Source organism: Vidua macroura, chromosome 2 (genome assembly GCF_024509145.1).
Source record: "Vidua macroura isolate BioBank_ID:100142 chromosome 2, ASM2450914v1, whole genome shotgun sequence".
Classification (NCBI taxonomy): Eukaryota; Metazoa; Chordata; class Aves; order Passeriformes; family Viduidae; genus Vidua; species Vidua macroura.
This window is the reverse complement of record NC_071572.1, coordinates 30,089,554-30,109,941: the sequence shown is the minus strand read 5'-3', so window position 1 is coordinate 30,109,941 and position 20,388 is coordinate 30,089,554. Positions and strand designations below refer to the sequence as shown.

General features: G+C 41.3%; 1 protein-coding gene across 1 annotated transcript; it reads right to left on the bottom strand.

Moving 5' to 3' along the window:
* Positions 1-256: 256 nt before the first annotated feature.
* On the bottom strand, positions 257-20,224 carry CREG2 (cellular repressor of E1A stimulated genes 2). The gene is made up of 4 exons (XM_053971473.1): positions 19,826-20,224; positions 17,543-17,712; positions 5,691-5,804; positions 257-3,919 (listed from the first exon to the last, which is right to left on the bottom strand). Exons 1-4 carry the CDS (start codon positions 20,222-20,224, stop codon positions 3,772-3,774), a joined length of 831 nt encoding a protein of 276 aa, XP_053827448.1. The 3' UTR covers positions 257-3,771.
* Positions 20,225-20,388: the final 164 nt, after the last annotated feature.

Sequence of the window (20,388 nt, the reverse complement as noted above, 5' to 3'; positions counted from 1 at the left end):
CTGCTACAGTGAAAGCAAAGAACACAATAAATGAGAAGATGAAGGAATGATAAAAGGTGCTTGGCTAGACTTTTCTCCCCAGAGAAGAGGCAGATTGGAGTCTCAATTCCCACAAGTATTTTGAGAGAAATTAACTTGGTCCAGGAAAACTCAGGGAGAAAAAACCAAAACAGATGATCAGACAGAAATCGTAATGATTGTTAGCACAATATGAGTTGCTCTGGCAAATGCTATACTGAAGAATATCCTTATACAGTTCCAGCTTTGAAATTTGTTTTATTTACATTTCTTCTTGGCTATTTTGTCAACAACTTTCAATATTTTTAGAAATCAAAGTACATTGCAAATTGCAATACACATCCAGAAATGAGACAGGTTGCATTTCAACCCTGAAGTGATGAAAATTTCATCAGAAACAGAGCATTCTTTGGTTAAATAAGAACAGCAGTTCAAAATAGCTGTGCCTAAATCCTGCACATGCATTTCTTTTACTGAAATTAGCAAGAAGTGAGAACCCAACTTTTCAACTTCATTTTTCTTTTTTCAAGTATACAGAAATTACTAAATACATCTTTAAAATATTCAAGAACACAGGTAAAATTTTAACCATATTGCACAAACTTTTTTTTGAGAAACTACAAAAATAATGAAAATACAGAACACATGGAAATTACACATCAGCTAGTTGAAATGCTTAATGAATACTTAAGAGCTTATCAAGACTTACGAAAATGCTTGTTTGATCCAATAATTGAAGCTCAATAAATAAATGGGATTTTTTATATTGACTTGAACTGAAGTAAGATCAGACTCTACAGTTTTAAGTAATTATTGTTTTATTGTGGTATTTCAGATAAAACTCTGGGTTAAAAGCTTCAATAAAAATCACTTACCATGTGATGACCAATATTACTTGAGACATTTGTCTGTTTAAAGACAAATTAGAACCATCCTATAAATAATAATATAAAGCCCAAATGAGAAAACTACTATCACCTCCCTTTTTTTTTTTGGTCTGGAAAACTCCACTCAAAGTCTGCAGGTCATATTTTTGATGAATTTCTACAGACTTTCAAGGACTCACATGGTAGTTTATTCCTTGGGTAAAGGAAGTATGAAATGAGAACAGGTGATACAAGACAGCATTTCTTCATGAAGCCCGTTTTGTCACTTTACATGTCACCAGCATTTCATTTTTTGAGGTTCTGTCAAGAGCCTCACAGCAGGTCCATACAGAAAATCATCTTGAATGTGTCATTTTACAATACAGAAGTTACTCCAATTAATCTGTGCGTGCAGAGAGGCAGCCTATAACAAGTAGAGTGTTGTAAATTCAAAACCTTTCTTAGTACACACTGACTTCTTAAACCATTAAAGCTCTTCTGAACCTTCTTGAAACAATCCCTTACTGCTTCAAGGCTTGTTAATAAGGTAATGGATTGGACATAGGACCATGTCATGGACCATGTCATGTCATAGGACCATAGGACCATGTCACTGTTGCCAGGGGATGTGAATGAAATTGAGACTATAGTAACAGTAGCACTTCTAAAATTCTTTCTGTCTTCTTCAGTTTGTTTAAACATTAAGATTGTACTCTGGATTTGCTTAATCTATGTGTATTTAGGAGTGGGGGACAGAATGGGGGTTTCAGGTTTCTCTGGGAATAATAGTGAACTGGGATAAGGAAATACATAATTATACTTTCACAGAAATGTTACACCTGTGAAATTCTCTTCCAAGGATTGGTATTCTTCCTGTGAAACTCAGGTTTGAAAGTCACATTAATCCTAATGGACAAAGTCATCCCATAGTGGACAAAGATCCCCATGGCAAAATTATAGGAATCAAGGAGGATTTCACTTGATGGTATTCTATAAGTCTGTATAGGATGGGCCATCTTGCTTCAGTATTACACAATGCAAGATTCAGGGGCAAACTCAAATGTGAAAATGCAGCTCATCTGCCAAGAAAAAAAAAAAAAAAAGGAAATAGATTCAGGCAGGACACTTCCTCCTTTTGTGTAATTACCTCTGCGAAAGATCTGCACAGCTAACAAAGTCTCTGGCAATGAGACAAGAATAAAAAAAGCTTAGTGAGTGTCTAAACAGTTTTCCCCCCTCATTTGCCTTGGCTTCTTACAGAGTATCAGGAATAGTACTGATGCCTGGGGGCTGGGACTCACCCTAGGGCTAGGCTGGGCACCCTGGGGCCCCTTGTAGTTAAACCAGCATGGTGCCCAGCTGTTCTGGGAATGACTCTCTCTCTCCATGCCTGAGCCAAAATAAGCTCAGCTACATTTAATTGGCTTCCAGCTGATCATGCTCATGCAACTGCCTCTGAGCTCTGCCCAGGGATTAACCTGTACAAACTCAGGGCACTCACCCAGGCACCCAGGCTCCTCCCCAGCCCAGATGTGATGCAGGCTGATGACCAGAGCTCAAGTGCCCTCCCAGGGATGCTGGAAGGTCTTCCCCACAGGCACATAAACCCCATCTCAACGTGTCTCCTTCTTAATGTAACAGGGAGAGCAGCCATATAATTTTCAAACTGTGTGGTGACTTGGCTGGTTAGCCATGGGAATTTTCTTTCTGTGATACCCTTTAGAGCTGCAGAATAAGTTTACCAGGAGGACATCTAGAGAAAGACCTGACAGTGATTAAAGTACCTTTGAACTCTTTTGGTATTACCACATGGGAAGCTTATACATAACATGTTTGCAACCAAGTTTGCACTTTCACACTGGGAAAAGCAGTTTTTCATGGCCTGAAATACCTATCATCTTTAGGCTTCTTTAAAAAAATAAATGCATGAACAAGCCCTTTAAATCTTAGTGAGGAAACAGAGTTAAGGAACAGGCTCCACCCCTCAGTGAGTTAGTGAGGGCTTACAAAAAATCAGTCACACAAGCCAGTTAAAAATAAAGCAGTGGCTGGAGCAGGGAGGCAAAAAAAAAATTGGGAGTACAGGCTATTAAAAATACTTTTCTGGTCTCAACAGGAACAGGCTAGCTGAGAACATTTACTTAAATTCTTCTTAGGAGAATGTTTATACTTGTATGGAGATAATCCTTGTGGGGCTGATTTGATTTTGGCCTTTAATGTGTTTAACCAGCTTTATGTCAGAGACAAGTTATATTGTAGCTGTGTTGTTTGAACTGATTACATTTTTTCTGTTAAAGAGAGAAGTTTTACTCAATTTCCAAGTGAAACATCAAATTATCTAATTAGGGAATAAGCACATATAGAAAAGAGAAGTTAGCAAATGAGGACAGCTTTAGCAAATAATTTGTTTTTAAACTTAAATACCTAAATTTGCAGCTATTAAGTTTCTCTTAAAGTACTTACAAATCAAGGGAGACCAAGCAGCAGTAATACCTCCACAATGTATAGAGGGTTCTGAGTAGGCAATTTGCATTTTCTGCAATTCAGAACATTATATTTAGCACATAGTGTAGTTTCCCTGTGGGTGCACAGCATTGGAAGTGAAAACAAACAGATACAAATCCTTTTAAAAACAGCATTTCAGATGACGCATTGCCTGCTTGAAACGACAAGTCTGTACATTGTAGGGTAGGGCTAATATCCACCTCTCCTTTATAATTTGAAAGTCTGTGTTGATTTATTTTCACTCTTCTCCATGTGAGACAGGGCTATTTTGAAGCCTTTTGGGAGAAGAAGAAAATATCACTGTAAAGAAACCATCTACCATGAAATTTTAAAAGTGTTTGGAAAGGGAACTCAGGAGATTTCTATCTCAAAGCCCATTCAATCATCCTTTATTTGGAACTGCTTTTAAATACTCTTCTACTGCAATGGGAGAAACTTCTCCATACCAGCTTTGAAGCCAGATGTGTTCAATGTTCATTTTCATGAAGAACCACTCATAGCTACGAGGCCACTTTCTTACCACTGGGTGCCTGAAAGGACAAAGAAAAGCAAAAAAATATTAGATATGCCAAAGCATATACATAGTCAGCTTTTTTTTTTCAGCCTGAGTGCTGAGCCAGAGGGAAACCCGAGATATGAGAACACCATCATTCATCTTTTTGGCCCTTCCTTGGTGTAAGGTTTATGATCTTCCTCACCCCAATCTGGGGAGAACTGCAACACAGGCCAGCAATCACCACCTTCCCCCACTGCAGAACCCTGTCTCTAAAGGTAGATGTTATTTGGTCTTTGAGTAAGTGAAAAATAGTTAGAGAAAACTCTTTGAATGTATGTCAGGGTTGTGCTTGTATCTGTTTAAAGGAAACAGTGTCCTGAAAATACCACATCTTTGGTAGCAATTGGTGGTACGGAGGGAGGGCTAATAAAACTGGATAGCAGGTAGAGCATTGCTTCTGCAAACTGTCACCTCCGACAGCCTTCTCATCCTGTATTTTTGTCCCATTTCTCTGATCTCCCTTACAGCTAGGTCAAACAGATTCTCCCTGACTGGGTGCAGATGTCTGCTCCCCAAGCCCCAGCAGGCATAGCTGTGGGAAGCTCAGCAGTGATGCACAGAGTGGATACCACAGTTCAGGTCAGTGTTCACAGGAACATGGGCAGGAAGTGGTGCAAGTCTGAGCAGGGTTGGCTCACTGCCCTCTGCTCCTGCAGAGGACCCTGCAGCAGAGGTGCTTGGTTTGGCAACCTCTTAGTCTCCCTCTCATTGGGAAAATGGTGTTTCCTACCATTTTCTGAGTTGTCCCTTTGAGCACCTATGATTCTGGGGTTGGTAAGTGGCATCAACTTACAATAAGATGCTGCTGGCACTGGATGTAGCCCAGCAGCCCTCACTTTATCATTCTGACTCTTGCACCCTGACAGCAGAGCATCCTCTGCTGAGGCGCTGGTGGACTCTGGATCACATGGGAATCTAATTCCTGTGAAGTTTGTAAAGAAGGCTTGTTTGTCAATATGGGTCCATCTGTTCATGGTCCCATTTTTGCTATTGGTGGCACACACTGACAGAGTCCCATCCTGACCCCATCCTGTAGGTCAGAAGGAATACCATCTCTGGGCTGTTTTGGATCCAAATTCATGCCAGTTTCCCAGCAGTATTTGATTGACCAGGCAAGGTGCACCTGGAGGACAATCCCTGGCAGCTCATGTGGGAGGTGTGTGCCCCAGCTAAGGTTTAGGGTATTCATGCCTGTAATTCTGGAAACCCACTGAAGGGCATGGGGGCACACCCTGTGTGTGTGCTACACATCTGGGTTGTGCTTGCATCTGTTCAAAGGAGACTGTTCAGTCAGTACTATGGCTTTGAAACAGCTGGGACCTTAGGAGATGTAATTAAACTTGTAAGCTCCACCCTGAAAATGTTTATAAACCGAAAGGCAGCAGACCTCTGCTCAGTCTCTGAGTCCACTACCTGTCATAAGGTGGGGTAGAATCATTAAAGATAACAAATACACCATGGAATTATGGAATCTCTCCTTGGAACCAGGTGACATATCTTCATAATCCCCAGATTATAAACTGTGTGCCTTACCAGAGTCCACACATTTCCATATTTCCATATTTCATTTTGTCAAGAGTTAAAAGGTCTGTCATTCCAAGCCACACAGAAGCCAACATGCTTCATGGCCCCAAAGCAAAGGTCAGGTTTGTTATTTCTCAGATTTTTTGTACCAAACGGCCACATTTGTGTATTTGTCTCAAACCCGTGGGTTGCACTCTAATACATGCCTGTTAGATACAGACCTGGAAAACATTGCTTGCTTGGCAAATTCTACTTCCTCCGGAGGCACCGTGACCATCTGTCCTGTGAGAGTCAGCCTGGCACACCTTGGATCTTCTGGATCAATTACGTTTTTTCTGTGCACAGAGAAAATTGCTCATGAGTAATAGCTTGCTTTCTTTCTTAAGGGTTTTTGGCGAAGTGTGGACTCCTGCTCACACATAAAAAGCTTTGTCAAGCCTTGTGGGTCTTCTCTACTCCCAGCTATATTGTTTGGTGGAGGGGGGATGTCTGGAAGGAACACTTGACTGACACATAGCTCTGCTGCAGACAGTTGATTAATCTTAATTTATGCTCACAAAATTTGGATTAGTATATATTGGATTGTAAAAAAATGTGAAAATATCAGTATTCCCAGGCAGATGTACAGACCTGTATTCAGGATTCTGAGAAGAAGCAGTGAGATGATTAGTCTGTGCCTATGCCTACAGAAAAGGGTATGAATATGTGTATCTGTATGTAAAACATAAGGTCTTTTCATTGCGCTTATCCTAGAAAATCAATCCTTGTTCATTTTTTACCCATTTTTCAACTGCTTTACACCAAATCTTGTTACTTTATGGCTCTTTGTATATTGTAATAATAAATAACTCCTATTAGTAACTGCAGGGCAATTGCTGACTCTGACATATACAATACAAGGATATAAATCATAAGTAAATCTATGAATTGCAAAAAAAAAAAAAATAGTGTATGAAATGAGTACAAAGGCTTGATCCTGGCAAATACTGAGCAGTTTCAAGTCCTGTTGCCAGTAGTTTGAGACTGCTTAGTGTCTCAGGGAACCATGTTCCCATGCCAGCCCGAGAAACTAGCTTTCATTAGGAAATGAAAGCTGCATTTCTTCTTTGCTGTGTTTTAATCACAGTAAATTACATCTCATCCATGTACAATTTTACTTAAAGACCTTGGCTTGAGCCCTTTAGCCTTAACTGTGTGCAATCTGCAATGGCTTAATTTTTGGTTATATTTCTCAATGTGTGTCTAGTGTATGCAGGAAACATATGGGCATCCTCCTGCAGCTAATTTAACACCTGCAGATTCTCCACAGATGGTTATGAGAGACTGTGTAGCTCACTAGATAAAATAGCTGCTTTTCTAAAGAGGGCCATGAACAGAGATATGTAAGGAAGTACAGGAGGCTGATTGATACTTGATTATGTCCGGTAAACACTTGCCACTGTCTGCAGCCTGACCTCCAAAGTGCCATTTGCAGTCACATCATCTCAGGGACACTATTTCAGTGTCCTGCTCAGTCTGGAGCAGCAGTTGAAGGGGATGTTCAGTTTAACAACTTTTGGAAAAATTCCACTTGTACTTGTTTTCCTCTCCCATGCTTACTGATGAGAGGAAGGGTCAAGGCCAAAGATCGGGCTCAGACTTTCTGTCCACATCAACTGATAATGGTCTAATTTTCTCTAATACAATTTTTAAAGTTATAAAAGTGGTGTTCTGAGTACCCAAAAATCTGCATTCCCTGCCCAGGCACATGGGTTTATTTCTATCAGTGTGTATGCAGAGTACAAACTTGTCTACATTGTTACCTTGGTACACCATAGATCCTCAGCATTGACTCCTACTGTCTGCTGAAGATGTCACTTCACATCTGGGTTCCAGTGGCCTGAAAGTGCTCTGTCCCTAAGGAACACAGCTTCATGCCCCAGGCACACTCATAGCTCCTGGAATTCCCTAAGGAACACAGTTCCTGGAATTCCCTAAGGAACACAGCTCCATGCCCTAGGGACACCCATAGCTCCTGAGATTCCCTAAGGAACACAGCTCCATGCCCTAGGGACACCCATAGCTCCTGAGATTCCCCAAGGAACACAGCTCCATGCCCCAGGGACACCCGTAGCTCCTGGGATTTCTTTTGCATAGCCTTTGGGTGTTGTGTGGCTGCCCAGCACCCATGGCCCAGTGAGATGCTCACCCACCAAAACACAAATAAATAAAGGCAAATACAGTGAATACAGCTGAAGAGAAAGGAGCCAATCCCACATGCAGAGGTTGTCAGCTGAGGGTCTGTATGTCCAACAGCTAGGGCAGTGCACATTCACACTCTGGCAACTGTTGGCCCTGGATGGTGAAGTGTTCAAGTGCATTTGAAGCAATCTCCTGATCTGTTGTTATCTTTTATGCTTAATCTTAATACTGTATCCAAAGCCCTCTGCATATGTTTATATATTCAATATATATTTAACATTTATATTGATGAAGGAAAGGGACTTCTTCCATGCAGAAATTCAGTTCAGAAAATTGCTTTAAAACAACTGTGCATCTGAATATACGATACAATTTCCTCCACAGCCAAACAGTATCATAAAACAACTGAAGAGCCAGGAAAAGCAGGAATATTTGCAAGTGTCTTTCTTGCACACAGCTCCTAGGTAATATGTGGTTAATTACTTTAAGAGAGGATTTTGAAAGACATTGTTATTAAAAGAAGTCTGTGTTTCACAGAGCAGATTGAGGTGATAGATTTTGGATGTGATCAGGAGCAGTGAGAAGTTTTGGTCTGACCTTCTCAGATTACAATTATTTGCTGGTTTTGTGCAAGTCCATGTTTATTCTGAAAGCATAGTATTTGATTTTGAGTAGGCAATAGAGCTCATGTAGCTGTGGTTAAGCAGTGAACCCTGCCTCCCTTTGCTGAGAAAGTTTTGCCTAATAGGACTAGTGTCTGATGAGACTCTTTCACAATTGACATGAAAAGCTGCTCTACACATATTTGGCTGACAACAAAGCCCACACACTGTGCATCCATAGCTTGAATAGGTTCTTTTATATTTTGGGGTTTTTTCCTTGGTTTCTTCTATTTAGTTTTCTGTACATTCTCATGAAGCTGGTTGCTACACTGATTGACACATATAATACTATCTTCCCAGTAAAAATTATTCAAACTGAATTTTGCATATTGGAATAATATTCTGGAGGGTCAGTTTGTTTTTCTGGGAAAAGACTCAAACAAATTATTTGTTGAGATTGTGTTAGGTGAAGTTTTAGAAGAACTGAACAGGGCAATGATACATTTGAGTTCAGTACACTGTTATTACTGTCTTGGTTTTGCTTTCAGGCCTGGCTCTTATCATAGGCTTTTTTTTTCAAATTAGGAACCTTGTATTCTAATCTGACATTAGCATTAGTATTTTCTTTTTCAAAGGAACCCTTCATATTCTGAAGTGAATCAGTTTCTGCATTTCTTTTTTTTTTTTTTTTTTTTGGCATAGTATTTCCCTAATGATGTTTGATTACTTTTATACTTCTTAAACCATCAAAACCCACTAAACTTACAGCTACCATTTCTAAATGCTGTGAATGGGTCTTGAGTTTTCAGTGTTGTTGCCAGTGCAACTAATGCAAACACAGGATTTGCTTCCTTGGAGCAAGGTGATATAGTCAGGGATTTATGTCATATTTTTACTAAAGATAATAAAGGGCTATTTACTAAAACATTCCTCACTTGCATCTGTAGAGATCTAGTCATGCATTCACCAGACTTTTCTTGCCTCTGTATAAATACATATTCAGCTCTCAGTCCCTGAGTTCTTCTCATTTTTGCTGGCACATGAACAAGTAGATGCAGAGGAGCGACTTTATGTAACATTTGTGTGCTGCTGACTGGGTGTGAGGGGGAGGCAGAGTCAGGGGTAGAGATGGTGACACTGTTGTTCTGTTGAGGAAACCCAAGGTGGTTTCTCAGGCGGTTTGTCTTTACCAGAATCAAGCCCTCTGTCTCCATCGAGAGGATTTCATGAATGCCATAGTAAAATATAAACTGAGGGGAAGAGAAAGCAGGTAAATGTGAAAGAAAACCAAGCAATAGGGAGCACATTATTTTTTTCATGCTTATTTCAAATACATATGCTTTGTTGCAGAAAATTAGGAAGGCCAGATTAAAATGGAAGAAGATTCAGTTTAGGCATTTTATAAGAAAACAGTGCATTAAGAGATATCATCTTAATTATTCATCTGATATGTGAAGACACAAGAATTGATTGTTCCTGTTCCTCTGCTTACAGTGAGCAAAGTAGGTATGCAGAGTTTGACCCAGTCCAGGCAGTTTTCTTCCAAGTGTGTGAGATGATATCACCTACAAAGGTGCCAGCTTTACTGAGCTTAAGGAGAGGCCTGCATCCAAGTGAAAAGTATTTCCCAACAGAAATGCAATGCTGCAAAGCACGCTGCTAATGACCATGTCCCACTTATTTTACTGTGTAACACTTCTGCAGTTTCTGTGTCCTGGTTCAAGAGTGGTTCAGAGTAAAGAGTGGCACCTACTCATTAAATTGTTTACTACACTAGCCATCTCTTGGAATTTAATTAGAAGGGTTTTATACAGCAACTATCCAAGTCCAGGTGTTATGAACCTATACTTCAAGCTGCTGTGGTTATATCGGCACATAAGATGACGATGTTTGGACTTGGTTAGGATTCCCTTTCACAGTTGAGATCTCTGCTTTGACTCCTGGTGCTGATGATCTGTCTCCTGGTTTCTGACTAAAGTATCCCTGAGTATTATCTTCATTCTCAGCCTCTGCAATCCATTAGTGAGGTGACACTGATCTCCCACAGATCAACAAGAAAAATAAATTAAGAATTTGGAAGGCATTTGGGAAGGAAAGCCAGGTACACCCAAGAAGGAACTGGTAGGAGAAAGGCAGGAGGGTTCAGTACTTTTCCAGTCTGGGTGTGGAAGCAGGGGTCTATGCAGAGGAATCCCTCTTTTCTTCCCCAGACTCCTTTTCACATAGAGGAGCTGACATCCTTCTCCTCCACTCCCTGAAGAAACAAGACCTTCCATCCTCCCTGGGAGGATACACATTTGTCCACTCAACACATTTCTGACTGCCGTGTGAGAAAGCACTGCTCTTATCCCTCTACTTCTTCAGAGTTGAAGAGAAAAGAAGCTGGGAAAGAGCTTTCTCGTATTGCAGAAAAAAAGAGACAGAGAGCCAAGAAGGAAGCCCCAGAGAACAATTTCCCTACTTTTTTTTTTCTATTTTAAAGCACACAGCTCATGAGTGGCATAAGGGCAATGACTGCTTCCACATATTCTAAGCTCTCCTATAATGGTAGCAGTCATGAAAACCAATGTAATTAGAGGTGGGGATTGGCTGCTGATACAGCTCATCCCTGTCACCTCCCATGGATGCAAGTAGGTGACTCTGTCACACCCTGCACAGGGCTCCTCTTCACATAGCCTCAAACTGGGCACAAGGTGAAAAGGCAGAGTTATTTTCTACTATATAAAATGCATTATAGGTTTTTTGTCCCCTAAAATCTACAGAAAGGAAGGGAGGGAATGCTCAGTCCTTAGAGAATTACTGTAAAGTGCATATAATTTTGATTCATAAATGTGATTAATTTTGAAAAGTAAGTTACTCTCCTAATTAATTTCATTTGTTCACCACTTACTACCAGAGTCTCTGAAGCATAACAAATGTACTGGTGCTGCTAATCTGCATGGCATGAACGTCAAACAAAATCTCCACTGAAAGCAATTTCATAATCTGAAAAGCTGTTGCTGGCCTTCAACCGGATATGGCTAGGCAGATCTGACCTGCTCTGATTTTGAGAAGAATTTCTTTATCAAACATGTTTGGGAGCCAGCAAAGTTACTTACAACGTCTTTGCTTTTGGAAGAGAACAGATTCTTCTGTTCTGAATCTGAAGTCAAGTCAGAGAGCTAAAATGTATTGGTGCAGTGGCTATTCTATTCGTCCAAGTGAGCTTGTACTCCTAGAATGTGTTTTAATATGTTAATGTGTTTAATATGTTAATAATAGTTAATGTGTTTTAAATAATTTCATTCTTTCTAGAAGATAATCCTTCCTAAAATGTTTTAATTACAAAGTGTTACGTGAAGCCACTCTGTTTGCCTCTCTCCATTGACAATAACAATGCATTTCTTCAGCTGAACTCTGTGTTTCAGACAGGAAGCTTTTATATAGTTTAAGCATAGACAATTCATGGAGAAAAAAAAAGAATCACAGCATCAACTATTTCTGTAAACAGAATCAGAGAAACACTATTTCACTAGAAAAGGGATTTTAGGAAGTCGGTTATTTAAGAATACAGGAAAAATAGTAATTTAGAGCTGTATTGTGTGCATTGGGTCATGATGATAGTAGGTTTCACGTTTGACTTTCTAATTTGGTACCTTCATTTTAAATTTTTTTTTAAATATAGATTTTTTCAGGAACAACTACTGACATAATTATTTGCATATGACTAAAAAGGGCCAATATAAATACCAGAACTAGAAATATGTCTGTGCCACAGAATCGGGAGGTGGGTCTCAAAAAATTATGGATGTCTGAATTCAGCCTTTGTCTTCTGCATGCGTTATTTCTCATTGTGTGAAGGTACAGTACCAAATTTCTTTGTTATATTAATCCTCGTATTAACAACAGTGACTCTACAAACCCAGCAGTAGTTACATGTTGCATGGCCATATGACATCTCAAAGGTTGTGCCTTCCACCCATGGCAGCCTTATTGTCCCTCAGGATTGCCAAGGGAATGAAGTTGGATGTTTGTGCATGCTGCCGATCCACCACACAGCAGGAACCCAGACCCACAAAATTCCTCTTCTCTTCCCATGGCTTGGTGGCTCAGCACTTCCTGTCAACATTTTCCATGCAGCATTTAGGAAACCTACAGAGTCAGCTTATGTCCACTGAAGACATCTGACTGATCATGCCAATCTGCTACCTCAAGCACCAGATAAACGTGGTGGGTAAAATGGCTCTGATGGAGATCATAAATCAGGAGCAGAATCTGAATTCATGAAAATCACTCATGGTCTGCAGTGTGGATTTGAAACGCCATCCGCAACTAATAGCAGGAAAAAACCAAAGGTGGACTGACTCCAAAGCTCACTGCTCTTCCCTTGTATGAAAACCAGTACATGGCAGCCATGTCACCGCTCCTTCTCTAAGAAAGATGCAGTGTGTCCCTGTGAATGTGCTGGACCTGATGTCAGGGAGGTGACACACGTTTAAAATTAATTGCCTGTTTTCCAGGCTGCAGCTGTAATGAGGCAGACTCAGGAGCCTACTTGGAAAGAGGAATCTTCTGAGCAGCCTGTGTGTTGTGAAATGTGTTTAGAACAATAGCTGCTCTATTCTTTAATGTCGGGCTTGGTCTTGCTCCCTCTGAAAGCTGCAAGAATGGAACTCAATCTTTTCAGTTGTCAGTGGCATAGACATACCAGTCTATTTATAGCCCTGAACCATTTAATTTTTCTTGCCTCTATTATCCATTTATCAGCCTTCAGATAAAATGCTATGTAGTTACTAACAAATGCTGTCTCTATCCTGGCCATCAGAGCCTTCTCAGAGAGGGGCAGCCCATCTCCCTCTGGGAAATGGTAATCTCTAGGTCAGAGATGAGGAATCCAAACTGTAACTGCAATACTAAAATGTCTTGCAGTTAGTGCCTAGTCAGATGCATTGCAGCCCTCTTTCTTTCAATATTAAATGTTATTTTTCTTATTAGTTTAGGTTTTCAAATTTTCTCTCCAGCTGATTAAATATTGAGGCTGGAGCACCATAAAGGCCAGTCTGTATTCCTCACATCCTTGAAAGGGAAAATATTCATTGTCAAGGTTTGGAACTTGAGTCTGTTCTGAAAGAAAACAAATGAAATTTGCTACTAAATAAATTTAATATCAAATTGGTGTACACAAGTCACTTGAAACTCATTAGGTACACGAAGACATTGAAATGTCAGCTATGTTTTCTTTCTAAAGGCCAGAGATTTCTTTTGCATGCAATAGGTCAGAAGCATTTTTCAGGAGAGTGCCAAATACTCCCAGGAGCATTGGCTACAGGAACTGATCAGCTTTCTCATTTATTTTGATTCTTGCAACTGAGAGTAGATTAATAATGGAATTCTAATGAAGTTCCACATGAAAACAAGCTACAAATACATTGCTGGCATACAAGGACATGACCTTTCTCACATAGAATATTACTCATTTAGCTATTTTACATAATTATTTTGAAACCAAAACAATTAATGATGCACTTGAAGAGAATGTCTGACAAGAATGACACTTTCCTTTGCAAGAAAACCTCACAGATGCTATTTTAATGCTAGCAGGACCTGAGGTCTCACAGAGCGAAAGATCTCTCATATAGTGGTAGTTAAGAAGACTTCTGCTATACCAAACTTGAACCATCACATAAAGCTCTGCACTGAGGATGCTGTGTGCTGTTTGCATGGCACAGCCTGTCTATCTCAGCTGGTCAAGTACACCCTGAAGCTGGGGACAGGCCACCCCAAGCACTGGCAGCAGGGCCTGGACACCTTTTTGTTTCAGTGTCACACCACCCACAAAGGCCCTTTCAGTGGGGTGGTGTGGTGTGCCGGGCTGCAATTTTAGATGGTGCTGCTTTTAAATGTAAAAATTGCTCATGGATTCCTACTTTGAAACATACATTAATTTCTGACCCTGGTTATAGGGGAAGGGAAGAGAAGAAAGGTAAAGTCCATTGCCTGTACCCTTCCTTGCAGAGAGACAGCCTCAAAGCTTGCTCACATTTTTATATCATCAAAACCAAAAATTTGCTCAAGTAAAGACCCAGCTTTTCATTGTCTGTATTGCTTGTCCTTTGCACTAATGCCAACCAACATGTGTTCTAGATGAGAACTTCAGAAATAATTAAAAAGAAACTGAATGCAAAAACAAAATAATGCATGGAGCACTGATCAAACTCTGGACCTTTGTACTCAATTTGGTACTAAGCTCAAATATTTGGAGTATGGCTACCTGCTAAAATGAGAATATTCTATTTTCCACCCCCTTCTCTTTGCCTTTCCCCTCTCCTTTGCTCTTCCCTGGCTCTTGAGGAGCTGATTCAAGTTACTAAGACAGTAGAAATCTCATCCAGAAAAAAAAAAAAAAAAACCCAAGAGGTTTCTGCTGGGTTACTGAGCAAAAATAGGCCCACCATGTGGTCAGCTGGAGGGTGGGGGTGGGATTGTATGGCCAGGAGCAGTACCAGCCACAGGATGAAAAGAAGGAGGATCAGCAGAAAAACTTATTCTTGCTGTCAGGATAATTTTCTTCACATTTATGTTTTAGCTCAGGCTGAGCCAAAGCCCAGAAGTGATGGGGGGCAGGGTAGCACATGACTGGTGGTAGGGAGGGGGAGTAAGGATGTGGCAAATGGTAATTAGTTTGGACTAAGCTGTTTTGGAAATCCAGGTTTAGCTTCTTGGCCCAGAGAACTCTTCTCACCAGAAAGCACAGTCTCAGGCTGCAGAGGGGACTGGAGAGTCAGGTAACAGAATCCAGGTTTTCCTGGCTGCAAAACAAGCAGCAGCAAATATCTGGCATAGTGATCAAAAGAGTAGGGATTTGAAAATTAATAATGTGATGTAATAAAAAGACATTGAATAAATATCCTCAACAGTTTGTTGTGTATATGAATTTCCTATTTCTATAAATCATGCAGCATTTCTCTTTTGTTGGTGAATTAGCACTTCCCAAACAGGTAAATAGGGCAGTGATGTTGCTAAGACATAAGAGGCAAAGACTTTCAAGAGTGGCTGTTTAAAGTTAGGGATCAAAGGCCACACTTAAGTGCCTAAGTGGGTGTGTGGTTTTCAGAAGTGCTCAACACTACCACGTCGTCAATGGAAGCTGCTCTGAGTCTTGGGCCTTGGAAAGTAAGACATTGGGATTTAGGACATAGGACTTAAAATACATTTTTAAGCACTTGGTCTGAATAGTAAGTTTACTATTAGACTGAATTAAAAAGCTCATAAAGCAGCAATAAATGCCATTAAGCCTGCAATGAAAGAACAGATATATTTATTTTCTAAATTATTAATCTAAAATATTTAATTGAAAATATTTAACCAATAAGCAGAACCTTTCCAGTGTTAACTTCACTACTTCACAGACCTCCTCAAGCATTCAAGACTGAATTACCTTAACAAATGTTGGTGGTAGAAGTTTCTTATTAGGTGTTTGACATTGTAAGAGGAAGCCATGATTTCCATTCCATGTGACTAGGATGTCAGCCTGAAATTACTTGTATTGCTTTGGACTAAGAAACATTTCATTTTTCCACCATATAACACTCTAGAAAACAATATATTCTGAAGACAAATACAGACAAGTGTAAAAGTAAAGTTTTATATTTGCCATTCCCTGCTTTTCCCAGGGTTCTTCTCAGCTAGCAGGCTTGAGAGGTGGGATGATACTCAAGGCAACCCTCAGCTGGGGAAATCTAGTCTTAAGATAAAACCTCTCCTTCCCCAAAGAGGACCTTAAGTTAGAATAAAAACTGTTAATGTCATTTTTTTCTGAAGGAGTCTGTTCTTACCAGCTCTCTCTCTCTCTCTCCTTGGAACGTCAGCTAAGACCTGCTTTGGTAACAGAGTTCTGTCTGACACAATTTCGGTGTCATGTACCTCGTCAGGGAAAGAGTCCTTTGTAAATAACACTTCACACAAGGCTGACCCAGCCAAGTTTGCCACATGATTGACTGTAAACAAACATATGGTAGAGATATGTCTTTTTCAAGGAGACAAGAATGGAGGGGGAAACTGAATCATCTTTGAGGTTACATACATGCATTTTACACAAGTAAAGCTTTGGGGATCTGAAGTTATTCATTATATGCAAAGAATGAAATAGAGCTGTTGGAGCAAGTCCAGGGGAGGCCATGAAAATGATCATAGGGTTGGAGCACCTCTCCTACAAAGACAGGCTGAGCAGTTGGGGTTGTTCAGCCTGGAGAAGGCTCCAGGGAGACCTTATAAGCAGATTTCCAGTACCTAAAGGGAGCCTGCAAGGAAGCTGGGGAGGGACTTCTCACAAAGGCATGTAGTGACAGGACAATGGGATAATGGATTTGAACAAAAAGAGAGTAGGTTTTGATTAGATGCTAGGAAGAAATTCTTTGCTGTGAGGGTGGTGAGACCCTGGAACAGGTTGTCCAGAGAAGCTGTGGATGCTCCATCCTGGGAAGTGCTCAAGGCCAGGCTGGATGCAGCGTTGAGCAACCTGGTATAGTGGAAAGTGTCCCTGTCTGTGGCAGGGAGTTGGACTTAGAATGGTTTGTGTTGGAAGAAACCTTAAGGGCCATCTAAGATTCTATGACATGATTAAGAAGAAGTCAACTCACTGCTGTCTCTGGAGAGAAGCACCAGGGGTTGGATGTAGATTGGTAAACCTCAGATATGGATTTCTCTATTTGGGGGGTCATTTATTGACTGTTTGTGATATACAAGGTGTAAAATTTTGCAAAGATATCACATTCCATCATATTCTCTGAAGAGGTGGAAATCAGACAGAGTGTCACAGACCTGAGCATGTAACTTGTGAATTGAGAGCCTGAGATCCTCTTACAGAGCCCAGAGAACTGGAGCCCTGGCAAGGCATTTAGCAGGGCTTCCAGAGTTTTCAGCAGAGCAAAGATGTGAATTTGATAGCCTCTAAAACTCTATGGATTTTATTGGCTAGATAACTATAGACTATTATAGGATCTTGGACACCTAAATTTTATGTAGGCATGTCCAAGAAGAGATTAAAATTTAAGTATGTTAATGTTCAAGCTGAAAGTCACTCCAGCTGTTGATGCTACAATATACTTCAGTGATACCTCTGCTTTTCTCTACTATGCTTTACCATAGTAAAAATAAACCAACCAAACAAAAAAAAACTCAACGTAGGAAGGAGCATGTAGCTGATCGTGAGAGTCAAAAATAAATGCAGGACGTTGAAAGTGGGGACCCAGCATTCTGCTCTGAGGTCTCTGTTCTCATTGAAGGTGGTAGGAGGCAGATAAAACTGTTACCTGCAGAAATTTCCATCTGCCTCTGGAAGGGTCAGAGAAGCCATGGGATTCTTCAGAAGATCTGTCACAGTGTTATCCTTTGGTGTCACATAAAAGAAAGGGATTCCAGTGCTGTTATTGATGGGACCATCACTGAGAAGTAAACAGTTCCCGTAGGGCATACCTTGGATCTGCAAAATCCAAAAAAGCAATTGGTTACATCTTTGCACATTGATGATTTTCAAGGTGGGGGATTCCCTCAAGGGCTCTAGGAGAGAGGACAGCCAGCCCCACTGCTCCCACTTTCTGTTATCATCATGAGACAGCATTTCTTCTAAATTAGATCTACCTCCTCTAAATTAGATCTATCATGCTTCTATGAAAAGAGATCTATTTCTTCTCTCTAGTCCTGTCCATGATACTAAAGAGAACATTTTCTCTTACATTAAGCTTAAAGGAACTACCAAATTAAAAATGTTTAAGTGCATGAGTATCTTTTTTTGCTGCCATTGACAGCAGGAAATGTTTACTCTAAACCACTGCTGGTACCTTTCCTTAAACCCAAAAAGATATAGAGCCTAATTTAGCCTTGATTCAGCCTGCTTTTCACTCTAATAGTGCCTCCTCTTTCAGTTTTGACTTGCAATGTGATTGCATCAGTTTGCAAAAACAAGAAAGCATTTGAGTTAGAATTGTGTTTGAAGTCAAACTGGACATCAGCTCAGCTTCCTGTGCAGGAACATCAGAGACAGGGGGGAGGGGGCTGAGTGTGTCTCAACTACCAAGCCAGCCAAAGTAAAACCTCCTCTCATGGCAGAGAAGGGACACTAAGGAGCCAAGTTTTCAAAAATATTTTCTCCCATGCACTGCCCTGTGTACACACAGTGGTTATAATGCATGCAAAAATGTCCTTGCCCAGTAGTGACACTCCTTAATATGCTTCAGAATGACATATATTCCTACTATGCTTTTCATCCCATTATAAATAGCAATGACAGCTATTCAATTAATTACTCCTTTTTTCATGTCTTCAGATATTTTTTCCTCATGGTCTATTAAATATTAAAAAGTAAAATTATCTGTCAATACATTAAATCTTTTTCAACAAAATAAATTAAATATGAATAGTTAATAAGAAAACCCAGGATGATGTTGTAACCTGGGTAGCATTCTGATTCTTAATGTTTATATGCCTTTAAAATTTTAATGCTTATAGTGCTTATAAATGGTCTTTGTTGGCTTTCCTTAGAAGTAGTGCTTTAGTGATATTACATAACTCAGAAAATGCAAATCCTTGTTTATTATTAAGAGTTACTATTAAAAAAATACTCTCAGTAATATTGTAGGATGTGTTCTGATTGCTTAAAATACTCAGTCTGTCATGCAAGGTTAATATTACTCTGGATTCTCAAAAATAATTGTGATCACAGGCAGCATAGTTCAGCATTCAAAGCAGCAAACACTATCCCCTGGATTTCAAATTTTATTGTGAATCAGATTTTTCTGTATTACTTCTATCTTCTGTCTGGAGGCAGATAAATGCAGACTATATTATGGCCGTAATTCCACTGAGGGTTTCTGGTGAGAGCATAAACCAAAAGAGTTATGATCATATGGTTTAATAGGATTTCCAAAAGCTGATGTAGAATTACAGGCCTCTCTGTCTACATACATATTCATTTAATAGCATCTTTTTTTTTCAAGCTATTACTTTGTATTTCAAATACAGTAACATTAACTGCCACTAACTCAGCCAAGCTTCCTGAAGACTTACGTGCTTATAAATTTAATTCAAAAGCATAAGCTAATTAATCTGTGAATACTTTCAACAGAAAGTTAAGAATGTCCTTTTTTTTTTAAATTTTTTTTCTCTTTTCTTCCCCTTTTGTCTGAGTGGTATTGGATGCTGAACGTTTCACTTTAAAAAGGAAATATATTAAAGCTCGAAAAGTGAATGACTCCAATAGCAGACCAGCTATTTTGTTTATTGTTCCTGACAGAGAAATCGTCCTTTAAACTGGTATAGCTGGACGGACGGGCAGATTTTGTGGTAGCCCAGCAGGTTCTCCTCCTTCTCCTCCTCATCCTCCTGAAACAGCCCCTTTCCAAACCCTGCGATGCAGCTCTGCCTTCTGGCCTTGAGATTTTGCTTTTTTTGGTGTCTCTCTGGTGCGGCTTTTAGCGTGCATCCTCCCTCCCTGTGCTCTGAGCACGATTTCTCCTCCAGACTTTGCGCTGCTCCCTGCGCGGCGCGGGCGCTCGTCCGGCGAGTAACGCGTGGCGCGGGCGCCGTGGGCACCGTACCTTTCCTCGGGCGGCCCGCGTCGCCACGAAGCCCCAGGTGTTGTGTTGGGCGAGGAAGCGGGCGGTCCCGGCGCGTCCCGGCGCCCCGCCGCCCTCCCGCCGGTAGGAGAACATCCTGGAGGGGGCGGCCCCCTGCCCCGGCCGCCGCGCCGCCGGCCCGGAGCCCAGCGCCGCATCCTCGCGGTACGCCGAGGCCGGGTAGCTCTGCTTCCAGAGGCCGCCCGCCTCCTCCAGCAGCGCGGGCAGCGCCTCCTCGGTGGAAGAGCTGTGCAGCTCGTCCGCCGCCGCTCCCGCCTCGGGCAGCGGCCACGACACGGAGCTGACCACCACGTACCCCCCCGCGCCGCCGCACAGCAGCGCCGGCAGCAGCCAGCACGGCCACGGCCGCCGCGCCGACATCTTCTGCGGCAGCGCCCGCGCCGCTCCCGCCGCGCCCTCCCGCGGCCGCCGCCCGCCCCGCGCCGCCTCCTCCCCAGCGCACGGCGGTCGCGGCGGCTCCGGATCGCCCCGCAGTCGCGTCACGCCTCGGTGTCCTGCCCCCCGGCCCGGGGCCGTGCCGGGCG